This window comes from Dryobates pubescens, chromosome 17 (genome assembly GCF_014839835.1).
Source record: "Dryobates pubescens isolate bDryPub1 chromosome 17, bDryPub1.pri, whole genome shotgun sequence".
Taxonomy (NCBI): Eukaryota; Metazoa; Chordata; class Aves; order Piciformes; family Picidae; genus Dryobates; species Dryobates pubescens.
Genome location: NC_071628.1, coordinates 5952519 through 5974414, shown reverse-complemented (window position 1 = coordinate 5974414; position 21896 = coordinate 5952519). Strand labels below are relative to the sequence as shown.

Sequence of the window (21896 nt, the reverse complement as noted above, 5' to 3'; positions counted from 1 at the left end):
CCCATTTTTCATTATCTTCTGCCATCTTATTATTGCAGGGGCGAGAAATCCATTAGCAGCTCTGCCGAGAGCCAGATAGGGGCTGCTTGGTTATCTGCCACTGAGGCACTCACATCATCCCCCACGGTTATCTTGATGTCCCCTGGAAGGGAAAAAATACATAAAGAAATAAATAAATAGGAATAAAACCAAAAGGAAAAAGCAAATGGAGCAATGAATTGCTGCAAGTGTTTGATTCAAAACTTCTGACACTGCACTGGGCCAAGTTTATGTGGTGTTCTATGTCGAGGAACCAAAAGGCAACGTTGCACAGCAACCTGAGAAAATAAAAGCCCATTAACCAAAGCCCCATTTTAAAAACAGTAACATAATAAAAGAAAACCCTAAAAAAAAAAAACAACCCAACACCAAAACAAAAGAAGAAAGTCATCTGGGGGGCAGGTCCTGCTCTTGCTCTTCTCCACAGGTGGTTTACTGAGCTCCTTTTCGAGCAGCGCTTTGGTTTCGGGCAAAGCAGCTGAGATTTGCCCCCCAAAACAGAGCAGGTTTGGTTGGGGGCTTTGTGTGTGTGTGTGTGTGTAATTCTTGCAGTTTCATTTTCTCATGTGGAACACAGCAAGTTTATAAGGCATAAATACCAAAAAGAAAGGGAAAGATAAGTTGAATATGCTCATCAGTATTTTAATTAAGTCGTACAATCTAGGACACTTTGTTTCAATCACACCAAAGATTACAATGGAGCTATAGGTTGAATTGGTTTATTTTTCTCTTGAGTACAAAAAGCCTCTCATATGGTACACAGTAGAGTCTAGCTGGGAGCTGCTTCACAAGCTTGCTCACAGCATCCTTTGCAGGTCAACGTTGTCAGCATTTCCCCCCAGCTTGTGTACTCTGTGCAGAACCACGGGGCCCTCCTCCCCAGGCTGCTCTCCTCTGGTGGCAGCATCCCACCACTCCATCTCCTTACCTATTTTGAATGAAGAGCTCTGTGACAGGCATGAGACTCACTGGGAATGGCTAGGGACATGCATCCCATGGTGCCAAGGAGCTGCTGGAGGCAGCCAGGGAGCAAAGGAGAAGGCAAGGCAGCAGCTCCCAGAGGTATTTGCAGAGTGGGGAGGCAGGGAGCTGGGCTTTCCCCATTCCTCTCAGGCTCCTGGCACCATGAAGATACTCCCAAAAGTTGTGGGAGTCAAATCAAGCCCCAAGAGGGAGATCTGTGACAAACCACAGTCTAGCGTATAGGGGAACCACTGCCCCAATGGAGGCTGCTTGTGCAAAGTAAGGATGGGGGAAAGCACCTCAATAAAGTAGAAGCAGCATGGATGCTTGGGATGTTCAGTGCTTGGGCTGGGCCAGCTCCATCTCACCCACAGCTCCACAACCTGCCAAATCCTTCCCAGGCTTTTGGGCATCTCTAATGCAATGACTCATCTGATTCCAGGTGGGTAAGTCATGCACAGACAAAACAGAGGCTCTCACATCTCCTCTGCTGCCTGAGTGCAAGCACATCCCCAGCCCACCCCTCTGTTCTCCTGCACCCCTCCTGCATCTCCACTTAGATGCTCAGATACTTGCTCAAATCAGAACACTGGGATGCAGCAAAGGAAATGCTGCTGCTGTTGGGCTGAGGGGCAGCAGGAGCAGCTCATACCAGCACAGGGCAGGGGGGTTGGCGGAGCTGGGTGGTCTGCCTGCTGTCTGCCCCACACTCACCCTGCCCCGCCGGGGAGTTCATCACCACTAACATGGGCAGATGTGAGACAGACACTGTGCCACCTCAGTGCCTTGTGCTTGCCAAGGAGGGCTGTGAAAGAGCTTTCTGACAGTACCTGGAGCCAGGAATAGATTCTGCTTTTCTTTAACATATATAATCAACCTAAAGTGTGCATAAGGTAAACTGCAGAGCTGTGCCCTCCGGAGTGTATTCACAGGTCTAATATTAGATACCTTGCTGGCAGCTCCAAATCATCCCTGGAGGGTTATTTTTTTTCCTACCTCTCTATATTTACTACACACAGACTCTGGGCTCCTCAGCTCAGGTGTTTGAATCAGACCAGAACCAAAGGCAGCCTAAAATAGGCAGCGTGAACCGCTCCCTCCCTGCCGTGACTCCATCCTGCAGCATCTGGGAGGAAAGAGAAAAGATCTTGGTGTTAGGAAGGGGCCAAAGCTTGGATCAGGATTCTGGCCAGTTGCAAGCACAGATTTTGGTCTAGAGGTTTTCTCTTCCTCCTGTCTTTGCTGCTGGGACACCAGACACGCTGCTCAGGGCTTGTTTGCCTGACAGATCACTACCCTTAAATGAAACACAGCACATGAGCAGCACACAAACAGCTCTCCAGCTGCAGGAAAGAACTGTCACACAGAGTCACAACAAAGCCTTTGCCTCCCACACAGCCTCTCCTCACTGCCTATTTTAAAGCAGCCAGGAGCAGGGAGCGTGGCGCACCCCGGAGAGCCGGGGGAAGGTGCAGCCGCTGCTCTCCTGGCTGCTGTGTCATCGTGTAGGAAGGCTGCTGCTGAAGAAACCAAGTTACCCTACACAGAGAACATCCACTAAAAGAATCTCCTTCCCTTCAGAGAACGAGCAAGATCACATTATTCCCTGAAAATAGCCTTTTTTCACCTATACCTGACAGAATAGTGATGCTGTCTGGGTATCACTAACCGTGGCAGGCAATTTCTGCCATAGCTTGAGAATTCCTTTGAACCTGCTGTTTCCATCTGGGATAAGGCATCAGATGGACATTTCCCATGGGATACAGACTGTTTGCTGCCCAGTAGAGTCAACCATCATTCTGAAGTACGTTAGCAAGGACATTCCCCATGGGATACAGACTGTTTGCTGTCCAGTAGAGTCAGCCATCATTCTGAAGTACATTAGCAAGAGGGAAGCAGATCTCCCTGTGCTGAATGCATTGCATTAACAGCAAGTTTCCACCCGTGCTGAAGCACTGGGCCCTTAATGTAAGTGCTCAGTAACCACCAGCCCTGCTGTTTGAGGAGCACTCTGAGCTGTATAGAAGGCTTGTGGGAAAAGAACCTCCATTAGTACCCATTAAGCAGTGATTTATGTCGTGGGCTTAAAATAGCAAAATGAAACAGTTCTGTTTAATCTACAGTCTAAAAAAAGGCACAAGGACTTTGTGGGAGGAGGGAGGGAAAAAACAAAACCCCAAACCAAATCAAGCCATAACTGCTCAGATTACACTTCCAAGAACTTTAGCAGAGCGTTGCTTTGATTTGCCAGCTTTGCTTCCTGGCAGGAGTGAAAGGGAGACAATCCCACTGTCTGCAGAGGTAAAGGATATCCTTTTTGGCAAGGCAAGTTTGCCAGCTCTATGCAAATGTTATTCAACAGCAGCAACTCAAACCTCTGGTGATTGCTTTCCAACATAATCTTTTTTTTGGTCTGCAGCACATTGCACTTAGCTCAGTACTCAGTGATGAGAGCGGGTCTTAGGGCAAGACCAAATACAAAGAGCCCTTTTTAATCTGAACATAGGAATGAACTCTGTTCACGGCTACACCAGCCTGCTTTCAATCCAATGATCATGAAATACATCAATCCTAGGAAATAAAGACAATACATTCAGGGGTTTTCTACATTGCAGAGAGCTTGAAGGCTTTCCCAGCTCCCCGATCTAATGCAGGTAGAACATTCCCTTCTGTACAGTGCTACCTCCAGGTACCCACACCTCAGTCAAATGCAGCGGGGCTCAGGCAACCTTCCTGGGTTCTCGTCAGTCTCTGATATCTGTAAAACATGATATTGTTTCCTTAGGAGAAAGAGAGAGAGAGAGAGACAGAGACAGAGAGAGACAGAGAGACAGAGAGAGAGAGAGACAGAGAGAGAGAGAGAGAGACAGAGAGACAGAGGGAGAAAGAGAGACACAGAGACAGGGAGAGGGAGAGACAGAGGGAGAGGGAGAGACAGAGGGAGAGGGAGAGACAGAGGGAGAGACGGAGAGACAGAGGGAGAGACGGAGAGACAGAGGGAGAGGGAGAGACACAGAGGGAGAGGGAGAGAGACAGAGGGAGAGACGGAGAGACAGAGGGAGAGACGGAGAGACAGAGGGAGAGACGGAGAGACAGAGGGAGAGACGGAGAGACAGAGGGAGAGACGGAGAGACAGAGGGAGAGACGGAGACACAGAGGGAGAGACGGAGAGAGACAGAGGGAGAGACGGAGAGAGACAGAGGGAGAGAAAGAGAGACACACAGAGAGAGGGAGAGAAAGAGAGACACACAGAGAGAGAAATATTGCACTTCTGAAAATGCCTAAAAATTGAACCGAGTTCTCCTGTGAATTCTGCCACACAGTCTGCTAGTGGAAACAAGAGCTTAAAAAAAGAAAGGAAGGACCAAAACCAAAGAGAACATTTCTGCAGTTGCTTTGTGTTTTGCCTATGGATTTTGTAGCATTCTCCATCTTCAGAAGGTTCTTCCCCAGCAAATCCCTTCCCAGTTTTGCCGTCGGCCGTCGAGAGCGCAGCAGGAGCTCTCTGAGGAGCAGGCAGCTGGGAGGCAGGGCTCTGGCCACAGGCTTCAGGATTTCATGGTACAAATGGGCACCACAATCACCAGGATAACTGTACAAGCTGCTGCTGCTATCAGGGCAGCTATCTTGCAAACCTTTGCTCTTCTGAACTCGGCTTCCTTGCGTTTTAATAAGGAATCGTAGCCAGGAGTGTAAATGTCTTCCATCCAGTACTCCAAGTTGTTGGGGTTCAAAGATTCTTGGGTCTGAAAAGTTAAAAAGAATAAAAAAGAAAGAAAGAATTGTTGATTGTCTTGGATCTGGCAGTAAGAGGGGCAGAGATCTGTTGGAACAAGCCCAGAGGAGGACCACAAAGATGATCCAGGGGCTGGAACACCTCTGCTATGAGGACAGGCTGAGGGAGCTGGGGTTGGTCAGCCTGGAGAAGAGAAGACTCCAGGGGGGACCTTGGAGCTGCCTTCCACCAGCTGAAGGGATCCTCCAGGAAGGCTGCAGAGGAGCTTGTTACAAGAGTGCCCACAGACAGGACAAGGGGAAATGGATTTAAATTGAAGGGATCCTCCAGGAAGGCTGCAGAGGGACTTGTTACAAGAGTGCCCACAGACAGGACAAGGGGAAATGGATTTAAATTTGAAGGAGAATAGATTTAGGTTGGAACTTGGGAAAGAAATTCTTTACTATGAGGGTGGCAAGACCCTGGAACAGATTGTCCAGAAAGGCTATGGATTCCCTTTCCCTGGAGATGTTCAAGGCCAGGTTGGATGGGGCCTTGAGTAACCTGGTCTAGCTGAGAGGCATCCCTGCCCATGGCATGGAGGCTGGATTAGATGGTCTCTAAGGTCTCTTCCAGCCTAAGCCATTCTATGTTTAATGAAATAAATAACCAAGGCAGATGTGCCTGAAGGTCTCCCACCTGAGTCTGCTGCCAGGATAAAATGTGTTATAGCTGCTTTTTGCATCCCTTCAGCTCCTGGTCCCAGTTCCATAGGGCTGACAAAAGAGGAAACAAAATACTGCAAAACAACCCCCAACTCCTGCAACAGTAAACTCTGCTGCAAAATCCCTCATGGACCTCTGATTTGCCAGAAACTTCGTCATCTTGATGGCATGGAAATAAAAATCTCTTTAATCTGCTAGACAGCAGAGATGCCAGCACCTAGCAGTGTCTTCCTGCTCTTTAAATTATTAAAGCCCAGCTGATGGGAAGGGTTCTTAACATCCTCTCCAGGGTTCTTGGCATCCTCTCCTCATGCACTGTATTTTGTATAGCTAAGCCTAACTCTGCTATCATAACTTGCTTGCAGGGTGGGGTTGTCCAGCCCCATGTGGCACCTAGTCCCTCTGGACAGGCAGTTTGTAGGTCCCCTCCTGCATGGCCGTGCCTGGGAACACCAGCCCTTGGCTGCAGTGTGGCAATACACAACCACAGGCTGAGAACCTCATGGAGGGGGAGGCGGTGAGTGGCTTTCCATGAAGTCACCCAAAACAAAGTGATCCTCAGCTTCAAGCTCCTCCTTCCAGCTCCATCTTCTGAAAAACCACCTGGATGCATGATGCTGGCTGGTTTAGGGACAGGAGGAGAAGGGGAGCTGGACATTTGGGACCACACATTGCCCTGGGCCATCTCCACAGCTCAGATCATTTAACCCCAACAGCACAACCTCTGTTTCCATGGGAGGCAACAGTCTGCCTCATTGCCAGAGGCTGAGCCTCTCTGGGTTAGAGGTGATTTTAAAGAGCATGAGGTGATTTGATGAGTATGCTGAAGGTTTTATTTGCCCACAGGTAACAAAAAAAAAAACCAACCCCAAGAACAAAAAAGAAAGAAGAAAGTAGAAGGAAACCTGAATTGGTCAGAGAATTACAGGCAACCCAGGGAACTTTATCAGTGTCTCCAACTGAACATTTTCTTTTCTTTCCTTATTTCTTCCTTAGAATTTCAGCTCTTCAAGCTTTGCATTCCCATCTTGCTGCTCTTTTTTCTTCCCCTCCCCCCCCCACCTCCTTTACATAGAATAGAATACATAGAATAAACCAGGTTGGAAGAGACCTGTTAGGGAAAATGAGGCAAAAGTGGGAAACCCAAGCAGCAGGCATTAGATTGCACTTAGCAGCAGAGAAAGGAATAAGGCAGAAAGAACATTTTGAAAAATGACAGCTTCTCCTCAAAGCTGCCTCTCGTGTCTGGGGCTCCAAAAGGCCATTTCTTTTAACAACAACAACAACAAAAAGTCAAATGAGAAACGATTCCACACAGCCGCGGTGCAGTGAGAATCCCCTGACACGCACCACTTCTGGGCTCGTAACGGAGCTGCTGGTCCAAAGCTCTTGGACTCAGCACAAAGAAACTCCAGCTGATTTGAAAGGGATTTGGGTAAGCCCTTAATTGGTTAATTCAGATTTTTTTGTGTGTGTGGCCACTGGCTGAAACCTTGCTTTGCCTAAAGGCAGCGCTTGCTCTACGGGCAGGAGAGCTGCGAGGAGTGATTTTTATACAGAATCACCAGGGCTGGAAGAGACCTCAAAAATCATCAAGTCCAACCTGTCACCACAGACCTCATGACCAAACCATGGCACCAAGTGCCACGTCCAATCCCCTCTTGAACACCTCCAGGGATGGTGACTCCACCACCTCCCCAAGTGAATAAACAGCAGAAGCTTTAGAGGGGCAGAACTGGTGGCAGATATACAACCCCAGCCTGCTTGCTACAGGACTTTCATGGAATTCCTGACCAACTTGTGAGAGGCAGAAGGTGCAGACATATCAAAATGGCAAGAACTCCAGCCCCTCTTGAACACCTCCAGGGATGGTGACTCCACCACCTCCCTCGGCAGCACATTCCAATGGCTAACAACTCTCTCTGGGAAGAACTTGCTCCTCACCTTGAGCCTAAACTCCCCCTGGTGCAGCTTGAGACTGTGTCCTCTTGTTCTGGTGAGGTTGACTGGGAGAAGAGATCAACCACCTCCTGGCTACAACCTCCCTTCAGGTAGTTGTAGAGAGCAAGAAGGTCTCTCCTGAGCCTCCTCTTCTCCAGGCTAAACAATCCCAGCTCCCTCAGCCTCTCCTCGCAGGGCTTGTGCTTGAGGCCTCTCACCAGCCTTGTTGCCCTTCTCTGGGCAACCCCCCCAGAAATAAACAACTTAAACTGAGCAAGGGTTTTATGAGTATTTAATGGAGATCTCTAGGATAGTATTAGCATGCTGAAAGAAGAGACCATTAGCAGAGCCTGTGATTATACCATTTGGGCTCTAAATGACCTACTCCAGCCTTCTGAAGCAAAGGAAAAAAGATCAGCATCCTCATCTCTAAAGGCATCAGTAAATAGCCTGACAATGCCTCATCCCAGTGGATCATCCAGACACAGAGCTTCCACCTGGGACAAGCTTTGGCCTGAGCAGCTTTGCAGTTGCTTTTCCTGCAGAAAGCCCCAGCAGACCTGGGTTGTCAGGTTCCAGAAGGCATTTTAAACAAACAAAAAGTAGAAAACCCTCCAAGACAGCCAGTCTCTGCTTGAAGGAAAATTACAGGTTTGGCCCTTCCTGGCTTGGTATTGACCTTTTAACTGCTTCAGAAGGAAGATGCATTATTAAAAAGGCCCATTACTGTTAATCAGCTCCCTTCCCCATTTCATTGCCAGATGCAGGAATGTTCATTAAAGCATAATGTATTTACTTTCAGTTCTAATAAACCTAATCACTGGGGGTGGAGGGGACCCAACAAAACCACTCATCAGTCTGTGTCTATGTTTTAAGTGTGTCAGTAAGCTCTATTATGAAGTCTAGACATGGGCTTTGCAGAGTAGCTGCAATTCTGGCAGTCCTTGTGGAGGGACAGAATCAAACCAGTAAAGTTTTATCACCCTCATCCTAAAGGTAAATGATGGCAATAAGCTGGTTTCTGTGGTTTGCTCACAGTCAGGCAGAGCTGCTTACAGGGAACAAAACAGCCCTGCAAGGAGCAGATGGAGAATACTTCTCCCAGGAGAGCTTTGCTCCCAAATGTCAGCTCCCTTGTTGCCTCTGTGCAGCAGGTAAGGGATGCTTCGCAACTGCCTGTTGCAGAGGAACTCTTTCAGCCCAGTCTTGCTGTAGCATGTAGCCTGCAGTGCCAGGGGTAGGAATTTAGGAATCCCTCTAAAGCTTTTAAGACCCAAAAAGGAGCAAGCAGCCGAGGCAAGATGCAGCCTGATCCCTGGGCTATTTGTTTTTCACACCGAGTCCACTCTAGCCACAACAAGGAGCAAGGGCTGGTGAGGACAGGGAAGTTGGACTGGATGATCTTTGAGGTCCCTTCCAGGCAGAGGTTTTCTTTGATTCTGCTTTCATGAGCAGAGCAAGGAGGTGAATTCATTGTGCACAGACTCCTGCACAAACACTCATAGGAGCTGAAGTGTCACTGTGTGGGTGACTGTTGCAACTCCAAACCTGCCCTCCAACACAGGGTCTGGAGGCACAGCATGGGTCCTGAGACTTGGTGGTCTTAGCCTGACAGTTGGACTTGGTGATCTTAGGGGTCTTTTCCAGCTGAAACAATTCTATGATTCTTACAGTATCCTGATGCTCTCCTAGGGCTTAGACTGATGGGTTTGGAGCTGTGTGAGGTACCTCGGTGCTGAGCCATCAAGAGCTGATGTGGAGCAGGAAGTCTCAGCCCCTTGCACGTCATCCTCTCTGGCAGACAAGCTCTGGAGACAAGCAGGCTCCCTGCTTGAGCATGGCTGCACCACACAGACTGCTGATCACAGAGCCATGCCAGCACAGTGCTGATAAGCCCTGACCTGTAGGTTAATGTGCCCCAACTGCTGCCAAGCCTGTCCTGGTTGAGGCAGCTTGCTCTGCTCTGGAGCATGCACACACATGCCCACCACAGGGTACCCAACATGGGCAGTCAGTCCTGAGGCTGAGCAGTCCATGATGTGTCAAGGACTTTGGTTTCAAGTACACCACACTTTGGGAACATTTAAATTCAAACTGTGAATTTGCCTCAGCAAGCTGCTCTGCTTCTTGCAGAAGAAGAGGCTGCACACTAACATGCAGACAAGACACACCATTAGCTGATCTGATCCTCACATGACTCTGGTTTCCAACAGCCACTTCAAAGCTGCAATGAGGATGTGCTTCACAAACAGTCACGGGCCTGAACATCATCTCCAAGTATTTTATGTCTTGTGTTCCTAGCAAAATGAAACAAAAAGCCCTAACACTCACATCCTCTGTGAATTATCCAGACAGATCAAGGACTCTGTCTTGCTACCGTTAGGGATCAGTTCATCTCCACACCCATTTATCCCTCAGCTCTTCTTTAGAGCTACTAACACCACAATGACTTAGCAGACATCTCCCCACTGCAAAGCAAGCTGGGAGCACCAAGCTGTCAAGGATCACCATTCAGCAATGACACCTCCCTGTTCCACTTTGTTGCTGGCCAGGATGGGTAGGGATCAGCAAGATTAGAGGCTCAGCACTGCATAGCTCCTTCCCGAGCTAACCAAATCCCTTTAAAACACACATTCTGGCAACATCCACTCACAATTAAACCATCCAAATTAATCAGGTGGGACTTACTTGTAGATCCAGTGCTGCAATCTTGCCTTTATCCCCCGAATTCCTTGTGTATTCCTCTATGGTCCACGATGGTTGGGCACGTTTCACTTCAGCCAGCTCCGTCAGCCTCATGTCGGTGTAGAGCGGGTTGCTTTTCATGTGTGACTTGAGGGATGCAGGGTAGGGATGAGGACTAAAGACTTGTTCAATCAAGAAAGCATCCTTTGGCTGTTTAGAGAGTCTATGTGGCTGCGGGATTTCGTATTGCCTGTCTGCCTGCAATAGGGTTCAAAAGAATTTGAGAGAAGAAACAGGACTATGAGGGGGTTAAACACAAAGGACAGAGATATTCCTTCCAGAAGCACCATATCATAAAGAAAGGCAGCAGCTATGACAAAGGCTTTAGTTGACTTTAATCCATATGCCCATCTTCTGCTCACAGCCCGCTCCAAGAGACACAGCTCCACGTCCACCATAAGATAAGCACAAAGCTGATGCAGCAGTGGAAATTCAGAGCCTGTCCTGCTTACAGATAGTTTATAAAGCTGTTCTGGACATGGCCCTGACATGCAGAAATGCCTGGCTGATCAGGAACAGCCAGGAGGCTCGTGCAGGCTTCTAGATTCCTGGTTAGAGATCAAATTGTAACATGAAAAAGCCTTGGGAGAAGCCTCCAGGGAGCATGCCATGACACAGCACCATCATCCAGCCACTGCCTGCTGCAGGGGCGAGGAAGGGACTTTCAAAGTCAGCAATTCATCCTGGGCAGATCAATACATAGGAGAGCCAAGGTCTGGGCTTACTTCCTCCTCTGCAACCTACTAATAACCCATGGTTTATGTTTTCTTGTTCACCCAACAGCACTTCCATCAAACTTCTTTCTCAGACTGTCTTTGCCACCACAAAGAGGCACAGGATGTCTGCCATGTGGTGCCAATCAACAAGGGAGCTCAAGGACCCCCAACCTGCTCCACTGTCTATGAAACAGAAGCAATTTCCCACACCACCCAAATGCAACGGAGAGCAACCAGAGTCCAGCACAAGGCCAGCCACAGTAGCTTTGCAGTCTGTGAAGGTGTCAGTGGGCAGCTGTTGAGAGGCTTGGGTGGAGTTTTTCTGACCTATCAAAACAAGACCACGGTGATGCTGCAGTTCCACAATGGGAAGCTTAAGGCTCATTTAAATGGCCATGAAAAGTCAGATACAGAGACCACAGCTGCGGCTAGCATCGCACGGAGCACATACAAGGCTTCTTTTCTTGAGGGATTTGAATCCCTGAATCTGTTTTGCTGGCTGTTAACCACACACATGCTTCCCTGAGAAAAGCCATCACAATGCAGTTTCGAAATATCCCTTCTGCAACAGCCGCTGGAGAATTTCCATTTCCCCCGCACCCTTCTCCCCAAGTTCATTACCCAGCCTCCACGTCTCACCACTGATGACAAACACCATCGCCCTCCAGAGATGGCAGCCACACCGTACCCCCCCCCCACCTCCCCGTGCAAAAGAACAAAGCTTCTGAGCCACAGCTTGACCACACTGCAGCTGCCAAGCGAGAACCTATAGGTGCAAACCCCCTCCATTACGACAACAATAAAGACAAGCACTAAACGGCAGGGCAAGAAGCGCTGCCATAGCCCCAGGCTTGTGACGACTCAGGAAGGCATCCGTCACCAGATTATGTTTAAGTACTTATTATTATGCGAGTTCGAGTTGGAATTACCTCTTTAGATTTCCTGTGCCAGTCCTTATTTTCTCCTCCATCCCTTTCTTTCATCTCCTCTTCCGTGATGCCAGCTTGGTTGGTGTAAGTGATAGCTCTCCAGTCTCGGGGCGAGTTGGAAATGCTGGCGATTTTGGACTCGGTGGCGCTGTTTTCCTCCGTTAACGACCTCGATGATCGCCTAGTAAACAAACTTTTTTTTAAGGCTTTTACTCGAAGGCTCTCGCTGTTACTTCCGCTGGCATCCGAACAGCACCATTCTGGATTGTTCTCCAGCTTGCCCGCGTGGGGAGCGTTGTGGCACTGAAAGATCTGAGGGGAGTTGCTCTCGTCGGACGCAGCGTCGCTCGTCAGGGAATTGAGGTCTATCTGCACGCTGACCTTCTCCGGCTGCTGGATCTTTTGGTCCAGCTTGCTCAGTTTTCCCAGGACTTGGGAGATCTCTTCCCGAACGCCGCTGAGAGATTCCAGCTTCTTCTCTATCTCTCCGATCCTCAAAACCAGTTTGCAGACGCTCGTTTTCAGCTCATCATCTGCGCCGCCCATCTCCGCCCGGGCCCCTTTCTCCAGCTTGCTGCAGGCGTTCCCGTTGGAGAGCTTGGTCAAGTTGTGCTCGGGTGAGCTCTCGCAGTCCGATTTGTGCACCTGGGACAAGGACCCGGTGCTGTTGTAGCAGGAGGACTGCATCACTCCCGTGGAGCCGCTGATGCTCATGTCATCCAGAAAGCGGAAGATGTCACTGATGTCGTCGCTCACAATTTCAGAGTCGTCATCCGACTGCTTCAGGGAGTGCCTCTCTCCGTACTTGCCTTGGCCAGCTCCACACAGATCCTTGCACTTCTTGTGCTCCAGGACTTGCTGCTCCGTTTGGGTCCCGACGCTCGTGGTCCTGTCGATGCTCAGGATCTGAACGGAAGTGCAGTTAATGCTTTTGTCCTTGAATTTCTTGAGGGGCTCATGCTTCTCCACCTCCAGGATGGAAGGGATTTCCTTGGCTTTGTGCCCGTTGGGTTTCACAGCGTAGTTTGCCTGCATCATCGGTTGCTGCTCCTTTGCATTTAGGTAGGACTGGTGCCTGTCAGCCGAAGGGAAGCTCGGAGCGGGGCTGTTGGAAGGCTGGTACCGCGGCTTCTCCTCGGACTGCTTCCTGTTGAAAAACGACCGTTCAAAGTCAGGCACCTCCTCTGTATTTAAACTCCAGCTCTTTGCTGGCCAGGCAGTCTGCTTGGTTGGCTTCCCAGTCCACTTTTTGGTGTCCTGGGGCCCAAGAACAGTAGTTGGGCCAAAATACGTGGAAGCCTGAAGATCATCTAAACTTTCGTGCTTCACTCGCCTTTTGTCTGGTATAGGAGAATACACTGGATTCAAGTACTGACTGCTGTATGGCATTTCAAAGCTGTGGTTGAAGAAAGCCTGCTTAGAGCTTTCTTTCCTGTTCTGAGGCTCTCTGTGTCCATCTTCTGGCTTTTTGTTGGAGGGTATTAGGTGGGGAGATATTGTAATCAGATTATGAAAATCTTCTTTGAATATATTCCTTTTCTGGACACATGACTGCATCACAAAGGGTTCATCGTTTGCAATGAAAGTTTCTTTTATGCCTGCACTTATAGGCAAGGAGTCCTGGTCTGAAATGGATTCGTTTTCAATGTTCATGGGGAAGTAGGTGCTCTGCATCTCGCACGGCGGAGACGTGGCGATGGAGTAGGACGCCAGCGCCTGCAGCCTGTCCAGCGAGGCAGCCCGGCCCTTCATCTCCTTATTCACACCCAGCAAAAAGTTGGGTTCTGAGGAAGGGACAAACTGTTGGCAGTCTTTGCAGTCCATCTTTCTGCATTTTGAAGCCCTCCTGACTGGAAAGCCCCTGTTGAAGTCCTGGTCGTTCAGCTCGCAGTTGGGCACGCAGTCTGCCACGTTGCAGATTTCCGTGTCGGACCTGCAGGACTCAAAGGACTCTTTCTTCTTCACTTTCTGCCTTGCAACTGGGAGCTTCTCCTTGGCCACTCCCCCGTTCATCTGTATGAGGTTGAATATTGTTACTATATCTGCTGCAACCATGATTTTCTTTGATTGCTGATTGTTTACAGTGCATCTCATTTTGTCTTTGAACAAAGTCGCCGGGAAATTCGGATCCAGGCAAGCGGTGTAAAACAGCACGCTTCTGAGCTTGGCCAGCTGGGATAAATCAAACCTTGCACACAGGGACTTGCAGAGGTCCTGGTAAGAGACAGTGTTCTGCTTTGTGTCCAGCTCCTCCAAGATCTTCACCAGGAAGAGTGAGGATTCCTGGTTGGACTCCATGGCCTAGGCGTGTTTTGCTGTTTAGCCTGGAAACCGTCTTCCGCTTCTACAGCAACACACAACAGCAAACAAAGAAGATTGTCAGTCACCCTCAGGTAATATTCAGGACCTTGTGATTCAGCCACAGATGGGACCTGACTCTCCAGCCACGCAGCTGTGGGCTTGTTTGTATAACCCAGCCTCACGCTTCCCACCTCCAGGCTGTAATCCTAGCATCAGTGAAATCAATGCTTAAATGGAATCAGGATTTCAAGGAGGCTCATTTACAAAATCACACAGTCACCAAGGCTGGAAGAGACCTCAAAGATCATCAAGTCCAACCTGTCACCACAGACCTCATGAATAAACCATGGCACCAAGTGCCATGTCCAATCCCCTCTTGAACACCTCCAGGGGTGGTGACTCCACCACCTCCCCAGGTGAATAACAGCAGAAGCTTTAGAGGGGCAGAACTAGAGGGAGATATACAACCCCAGCCTGCTTGCTGCAGGACTTTCACAGAATTCCTGACCAACCTGTGAGAGGCAGAAGGTGCAGACATATCAAAATGGCAAGAACTCCAGCCCCAGCCTAACCAGCCATGATCCAGCACACCATGACAACCCCAGCTGCCTTCATATCTGACTGCAAATGGCTCTCAGGAAGCTTTTCTGACAATAAACTTCTGATGTGGCTTTAAAAGTTATCTGAGCAGATCGTTACCATTTTGCTCATTTTAAAACATTGTTTTCTCCTCTCCTCTGATGATCTCCTCTGGGTACCTAAGCCTGATTCAGGAGTGAAAAAGCTGCCTGGACCCATGCAAAAAAAGAAATCTTGGTGAGCCTATAGAGTACAACATTGAGAAAAGAGCAGAAAGAGTTAAACAACAAAACCAAACAGCAACAACAACAAAAATTTCCCACTGAGGCTTGAAACCAATCCAGCAGATGCTGGAGGCTGCCTGCCAATCAGGGTGGATTTGAGGACTGAGAAATATCAAGGACAGAGAACATCCTCTTCAGCGCTGTGTTCCCAGAGCAACCCAGGGAGTGCAGCTCCATTCACCAGCCTGAAATGATAGGGCAGAGGTGGGTAGCAAAGGCTGGACAGTGATGTAGATAACAAGAATAGCTGGAGAAGCACAGCTAACGCTGGCAAACAACCCCCTGACCTTCCAGAGGTGAAATCACCCTCTAGCTATTATGAATTAAGAAAGAATGCTGGGGGGGGGCAGATTATTTTTCATCTGCCTACTGTAAATATCCTTGCTGGTGTCTCTGCTGCTGGCTACCAGGAGAGACAGAGCACGGGATGATGCAGTCTGCCAATTCCTATGCTTGGTCACTTTGTTATTCTTACTGAGAGGAATGACAACAATATTTTCCCCTTCCCCCAAAGGATATGACATCTTCCTTCACTCGCTCCCACCCTTAAATGACCCCTGGAACTTGTCTCTTCATCTGTGCGGGGTGCAGAATATCCACCCCAATGGCAGGGCACAAAGGTCAGGTTTGCAAGGGTTCTGATTTCTCACCTCAAAAGTCACCTTCCAGGCAAAAACCTCAGGGCTCCTGAGCACTGCTCCAAGAATAGAGGGCTCCTGTTCCCTCTCTTGTAGCCTTTCATCTTGCCCTGACATGACACACCGGTGATCACCACTAGTGTCAGAAGCCAGCACACGCCAGCTTTTGTAGCAGACACCACAGCAGCACCTCCCAAAGGGAGAAACTCAACCCACCAGGTCACCCATGAGAATGTGCAATAGAGTCTCTTGGCTGTTTATTTAAGTAGCATCTTTCTGCTGCCTGTGATCAGAAGTTGAGCAGCAGCAATGTGAATCTTTCCGTGCCTGTAAACAGCACTCTCAGAAACCAACGGCCACAGGGATTTTCCAACACCTCCACCACATGTATGTTTGCTTTTAAAGCTCCTGTATTATGCATAACAGCAAAACTCTTCTGCCAGCTGACAAGAGAGCAAAAAAAAAAGTGTTGCATTGCTCAGCACTCGGCTCCAGGAAGAAATGCTGGAGGAGACTCTTCACAAAGAGTGAGTGCTCAGAGGCACAGCCTTTGTAACAGCCTGCCTTGGGATTCCTCTGGCATGTCACCATTAGACCAAAAAAAGGTCCCCTGCCACCTCCCACCAAGCACTCCCAGAGTAAACTTCACAGGTGGGGGCTCAGACACTCTGCCAGGGGACTGGCTCTGCAAGGCAATTTTCTGCATGTTCCAAATCTGTCATTTGGGGCAAGAGTGGAAATATGGCTTTTTGTCACCTCCAGGCTGAATACCAGCAAGAGCAGCTATCTCCTCCCATTTGTAACTTCACAGCTTCTTGCAACCCCCTCACCTGGATGTGCATTTTCACAGCCTGATATATGCTGCGCAGCAGGCTGGCAGCGTCCTGCTTTCTCCACACTCACACTCCTGCTGAAGCACTCCAGTGGCCACTTTGCAATAACACATTGGTGAAAACTGTCAACCCATTTTGTCCCCCTGCCTTTCTGGTTTCACTCTCTCATGCCAGTGAGGACATCTTAGGTGCAGCTTCTTTCACCTTTTTGGTGTGTTCTGAGCTGCTCTTAGCATACCATTCCCGTCAGAGGTTTTAACTTGTTCAGGTTCCTGAACTCCCTCAACCCAGTATGACTTAGGTGCAGCCTCATTTTCAAAGGTGCTGAGTGCTGACAGGATGAGTGGGAGCCCTGTACACCCCTAGATCTCACGCTGCTTTTATTTATCACCGAGAAGGTCTGGTGACTCCAATCCATACCCAAACAATAAGGCAGTAGCCCTGAGGCACAGCTCTCAAGCAGAGGAGTTCTGCTAGACCTGGTTTAGCTCAGCCTGGGACTCTGCTCCCAGACCAAAGCCTGGGAGGTGGCAATCACCTGTCAAGCAGTGAGAGGACAGGGAGGTGACACAGGCTGCAAGATGAGGGTGACCAGAAGAGAGCTGAGCCTGCCAAGGTGGGAATTTGGCCAATTTGCTCAACTGGAGATCAGTTGCAGCAGGTGAAAATTGAAAAGGCAGGTTGCAAAATCAGGTGTAGGCCTTGAGGAAAAGTAAGCCAGCTAGAAACTGGAATCATTTCCTCTTCACCTCCTGGCTGTTCACAAACAGCCTTCTGGTGTGAGCACACCGCAAGTGCAAAAGGTACCTTTGGGCTTCAGCCTGGGCATAGAAATGGGAGCTCCCCCGTGTCAGAGCGTCAGAAATGTTGCTAGTGAAGCACACAACAGATTCAGGCTGTGAAGAATAGGATGTACTACTCCATAAGGACAAAATACAAGCACCTTGAAATCTTGTGTCCTGGGTCAGGGACGTGAAAATCCAGCGCCAAGGTTTCCAGTGGCACATTAAGCTCCTCCGTCTCTTGTCAAGCCTCCTAACAGCCTATGACTGAGACAGGTGCCTCTTGGCAAGCCACCCTAAGAGCTGCCACATCCCAGGTGCCAAGCACTTGGCTGTGCACCATCTCGGCTGTTATGTCCACGTTCATTCACTATCTCTCAAAGCAGGACCAGAATAGACCTGGACACAGCACATAAACGTAAAGCTCTGAAATAACCACGGAAAGGTCTTTAAAAAGAGGAACAGGGTCATGAATCAGTCAAAAGCAGCGAAGCAAATGAAAGCACCCACAGCAAGAGCAGCAGCACACCCTCCTTGGATGGCCTCAATTCCACCAACATCCTTGTGTCACTAGCAGCAGCCACATCCCCCCCCCCCCCAAGCCACCCCCAAACTGACTTTGTTCTCCAGAAACATGAAGCTAACCAGGCACAGGGACAAGACCTGACTTACTCATCTTCAGCAAGACAGTCTCTGACCAGAGGAACCACTTAACATTTCATCTTTAATGAGTTTGTTACATTACTGCCGGGATGGTCACTTTGGCTCAGCTTCCACATTCAACATCCCCTGCTCCAGTAGCACAATTGCATCCCAGTAGGGCATCGTATTGCACGGCCAGCCGATGGGGTCCGACTCTCCTTGCACACAGATGAGCTCCAGGCTTACCACAAATCAATGTCTTCTTGCCCTGCACCAGGAGCAGAACTAAGCTCTGATCTTACCCTTATCCCACTTAGCTCAGCCTTTGGGTAGGAAGACCAGGATATCACAATTGAAGCCCCCATTCCTAGTGGGGCTTTCTGCTGCACAGAGGAATATGCCATTCTGTTTTCTGGTGTCTTTAGGGACCAAACATCCGTAAGACCTCTCCTCCTGTGGTCCTCCAGACCAGGGGAACCTGTGTGCTCTTTCATGTAGCTGGCTTTCCCACAGGAAAAGGGAAAAAAAACCAACAAAAACGACAAACAGACTGCACTTTCCTTCCACTCCAGCTCCCAAATCAGTGCTGGGGTGGGTAAGGCTTCTCACCTCCCCACTACCCTATAAATTCAACATCCACAGGAAACCAGTACTGCTCCCCCCACAGCTGCCCTGCCTGCTTTCCCCTGGGGCTCCTCCAGCCCCACTGCACGGGCTAAGGGCAGCATACTAAGGGCAGATAAATCCCAACACAGGATGGAAGAGAGAGTCCCACCACTCGACTTCCCTGGGCAGCTGCTAGTTGGCAAGGTGCTTTGCATGAGCCTGACTTGTGGCCACCAGCAAACAGACCACCTTCTCTTCCCCTGTTATTTCCTCCTTCATTTCCTTCCCCATTCTTTCTGCTCCCAACACCCACAGCAGGTGCAGTTCATACGGAGACATGGTTGCTGGAGCCATCATTTCCCCTCTCCAGCTGAAAGGCAGCAGCCTCCTTGTTTTGCTTCCCCCACGCTGACTGAACAGGGGCACCCCCATCACACCCATACAGCGGCAACGGAGCAAGAGAGCCTTGCATAAATTCCCCCAGAAAGAGCCAGCTACTTGAGGGCAGCAGAACATTAATACAGAGCCTGTGATATGTTGCTTTACTATTAACTTGAGCTCATAAATCTTCCAGCCTGTCATCTCAACGCCAGACGCTATAAACCAAGGAAGGCAACGCACACCTCGCCTGAAACACGTAACACATCCAGATGGAATTCGGTTTTAATTTGCTCCCATGCTCACAAATCCATTTTTCTGTCAAAACAGCAAGAAATTTGACCGACAAAAGGGGCACCTGGAGCTCTGTCTGGCTTCTGCCACTCACACACACACACGGGAGCTGGCACTCGGGGAAACAATGCCCAGTTCTGCACACCTTTAGCCTCCCTCCTCCTCCCCTGCCTTCTGCTGCTCATTAAAAAGCAACTAAAAAAGCACGTTTTGGAGCCCTGCCCGCGCAACGGCAATCGCATCTCTCCACCTTTCATTGAAAAGTCCTCCCGACAGTCTGACACGGGCAGTCTCCTCCGGACGGTTCCCTCGGCTGTATGAAGTGGGGTGGGGGCTCGGGCACCCGGGGCAGGCAGCAACTGTGTGCTGCTTCCTGCCTTGCCGCTGTGATTTGTATGCACTCCTCCGGAGCCAAAGGGGCCAAACGCCTGCAGCCTGGGCGCTCACAGGGCTTGTGCGCCCATCTCTCTTCTCCAGCAGCTCGCCGCCGCCGTTCCGCACCGGAACGCCGCACGCTTTACACTCTCCCGGGCATCCCACCGCTCACTCATCTGCGCTTCACCGGGGGGGTCCGAGGGGGGCGACGAGCACCCGCAGAAGTTGCTGTTTTCTGGCTGTTAGCTTGCGTGAAGCAGCTTTGGAAAGCCACGCTTTACAAAGCGAGCTCCTTAACAGGGGCAAGCTCTGTTGTAAAACGACGGTGCACAACACTTCATCCTCAGCCCCCGCCCCGGAATTCAGCAGTTTTTAAAGGCTCCCTGTGCACAAACGAAGGGAGAACTTGTGGGTAAAGGCAGCGTACTGGGCTCGAGTCACACAAGGTTTGCCATTGATTTTTCTTGCACAATAACATGAGACCGATTATTTGCATTGCTCAGTTATGCAATCCAGGTTAAGGCATCTGTATGGTCCGGAAAAGTGAAAACAACCATTCTGGAACCGTGCGATAAAATTACTTGAATTATTACTGCATCATATGCTCGTGGTTAGCCGTTGCCAACTATTGGCCCAAGCAAACACACACAAATGCTGTCCTCTCAATATGTTATCACAGCACATCCAAGTCACATTCCTCCCTCACCCCCCAAAACAAAAACCCGTTTGCACAAGGAGACGCCACTGCAAATACTGACAGACAGACAGACACGCACAGAGAGAAAGGTCTAACAGAGTCAAACGTGGGCAATTTAATCCGTCTGTGACAACCTGGATGTTTTGCACGGCAAACCTACAACCCCTTCTGCCACCCCGGACCTGACTCTGCAACAGAGCAGCTTCCGTACGCTCGTGGGTCTGTTTCTCTAGTGCCCGTTCTTGGTGCTTCCCATTCCTCCAGGCTCTCTGCTTGGCGTTAAGGGGCCCTAGGGTCCAGGCCAGGGTCAGCCACTTGCTTCCCCTCCAGCTGCCTACGAGCAGATCCAGCTGTGCAGGATTGAAGTGGAGCTACTAAAGTCATAGATGGAGTTCAAGATTTTTTTTTTAAGTTGTCGTCCCCCCACCTCCTTTAACGGAGAGCCTGGCAAAGATATTGGACCGTGGGGCGCCCGGCGGGGACCGCAAGGGCTGGGGTGTCTTTTACCTGCACTTACTTCACCTGCCTCCAACCCAGGGCAGAGGGACCCGGTGCTGAAGCCCCCTTCTCGGAACCTCCGATCCCTAGAGCATCCCTGGGGGCTGGGGAGCGGAGGGCGCTGGTTCTCGGCGCCCCTTTCTGCCAGCCCACCCCTTTTGCACGTTTGTGCCCCCTCCTCACCCCTGGCGCTCACCTGGGGGCTCCGCCTGCCTCTTACCCGGGGAGCGCGGCCGTCACGGCTGGCTCTGCCGCTGCAGCAGCCGCTTCCCAGCCAGGAGGAGGAAGAGGAGAATGAGCCCGAGCCTGAAGCCCCAGCAGGATGCCATAGCGCCGGGTTGCGCCGACAAAGGCGGCAGCAGGTTGGCATGGGAGGGGAGGAGAGAGGAGGGAAGGAGGAGAGAGAGAGGAAGGAGGGAGGGAGGGGGCTGCACAGGCCGAGCCTCCCTGCGCCGCCCCCCAGCTCCCGCAGCTGCGGGAAGGGGCTGCCCCGGCCGATGCGGCAGCGGCCGGCCCGCGGGGCTCGCAGCCCACAGGGACCCTGCGCAGCGGGAGGGAGGCGATCCGCGCTTCGGCTGCTTTAAATTATAAGGGTTATCGTCATTATTATCGCTATTAGTGCCAGCCCTGCCTGCTCTCGCAGCCCCGCGAGCTGCCGGGGGGACCGAGCCCGGCGCGACGTCCCGGTGGCACCGATCCCCAGAGCTCTCCCCCGGCCCCAGGCGCTGCTGGGGTGGGCAGTGGGGTCCGATTCCCGCTGCACTGGCAGCCCCGCTGTTTCCACCCCAAATCCGGGCAGAGGGTGATACCCGTAGTTTGGTGCAAAGGCGTGCAAGGAACAGGGGTGCCCAGCGTGAACAGAAGCTTCCTGCCTGGGAACACCACACCCCAGTGCCCGCCCCTGCTAGTCCAGTGCCCAGGCCTCCTGCTGCACCACTGCCCAAGAACCTGGCTAGTGGTACCCCACCTCCCTTTAGGCAGGCTGTAATCCTTGTGGGGATGGGGTGTGGTAGGCTGATGGCATAAGGTGCTGCATGGGCTGCACAGTGGGGGGGGTCCCCACCTTGGGCGGTCCGAGATGCTCGTGTGGCACCAAGGTGTGCTCACTGCTAGCCTGGGCATTGCTTCTTTCTTTGCTCATGGTCAGCTCACCTCACCACCCAGAAAATATTGCAAAGAGTTTTGAATAGAGGTGTTGCTGGGTGAATAAAGCAGT

At 50.5% G+C, this 21896-nt stretch overlaps 1 protein-coding gene across 2 annotated transcripts; it reads right to left on the bottom strand.

Annotated features, from left to right (window-relative positions):
• Positions 1 to 4272: 4272 nt before the first annotated feature.
• MINAR1 (membrane integral NOTCH2 associated receptor 1) lies at positions 4273 to 21025 on the bottom strand. Of its 2 annotated transcripts, XM_054168893.1 has the most exons (4): positions 20877 to 21025; positions 11774 to 14117; positions 10072 to 10326; positions 4273 to 4748 (listed from the first exon to the last, which is right to left on the bottom strand). In XM_054168893.1, the coding sequence occupies exons 2-4, from the start codon at positions 14069 to 14071 to the stop codon at positions 4551 to 4553; spliced, it is 2751 nt and encodes a 916-aa protein (XP_054024868.1). In that variant the 5' UTR covers positions 14072 to 14117; positions 20877 to 21025; the 3' UTR covers positions 4273 to 4550. The 2 variants fall into 2 exon arrangements, with proteins under 2 accessions (XP_054024868.1, XP_054024869.1); XM_054168894.1 differs by lacking the exon at positions 4273 to 4748 and having other exon boundaries at positions 10181 to 10366.
• Between the last annotated feature and the right edge of the window lie 871 nt (positions 21026 to 21896).

Bases quoted from the DNA above. Each gene is read 5' to 3' on its own strand.
- MINAR1 (XM_054168893.1), bottom strand. From the start codon at position 14,071: ATGGAGTCCAACCAGGAATCCTCACTCTTCCTGGTGAAGATCTTGGAG. The intron at 10,327-11,773 runs GTAATTCCAACT...ACCCTATTGCAG, and splicing joins GGCACAGGAAATCTAAAGAG to GCAGACAGGCAATACGAAAT. The intron at 4,749-10,071 runs GTAAGTCCCACC...TTAACTTTTCAG, and splicing joins TTGCAGCACTGGATCTACAA to ACCCAAGAATCTTTGAACCC.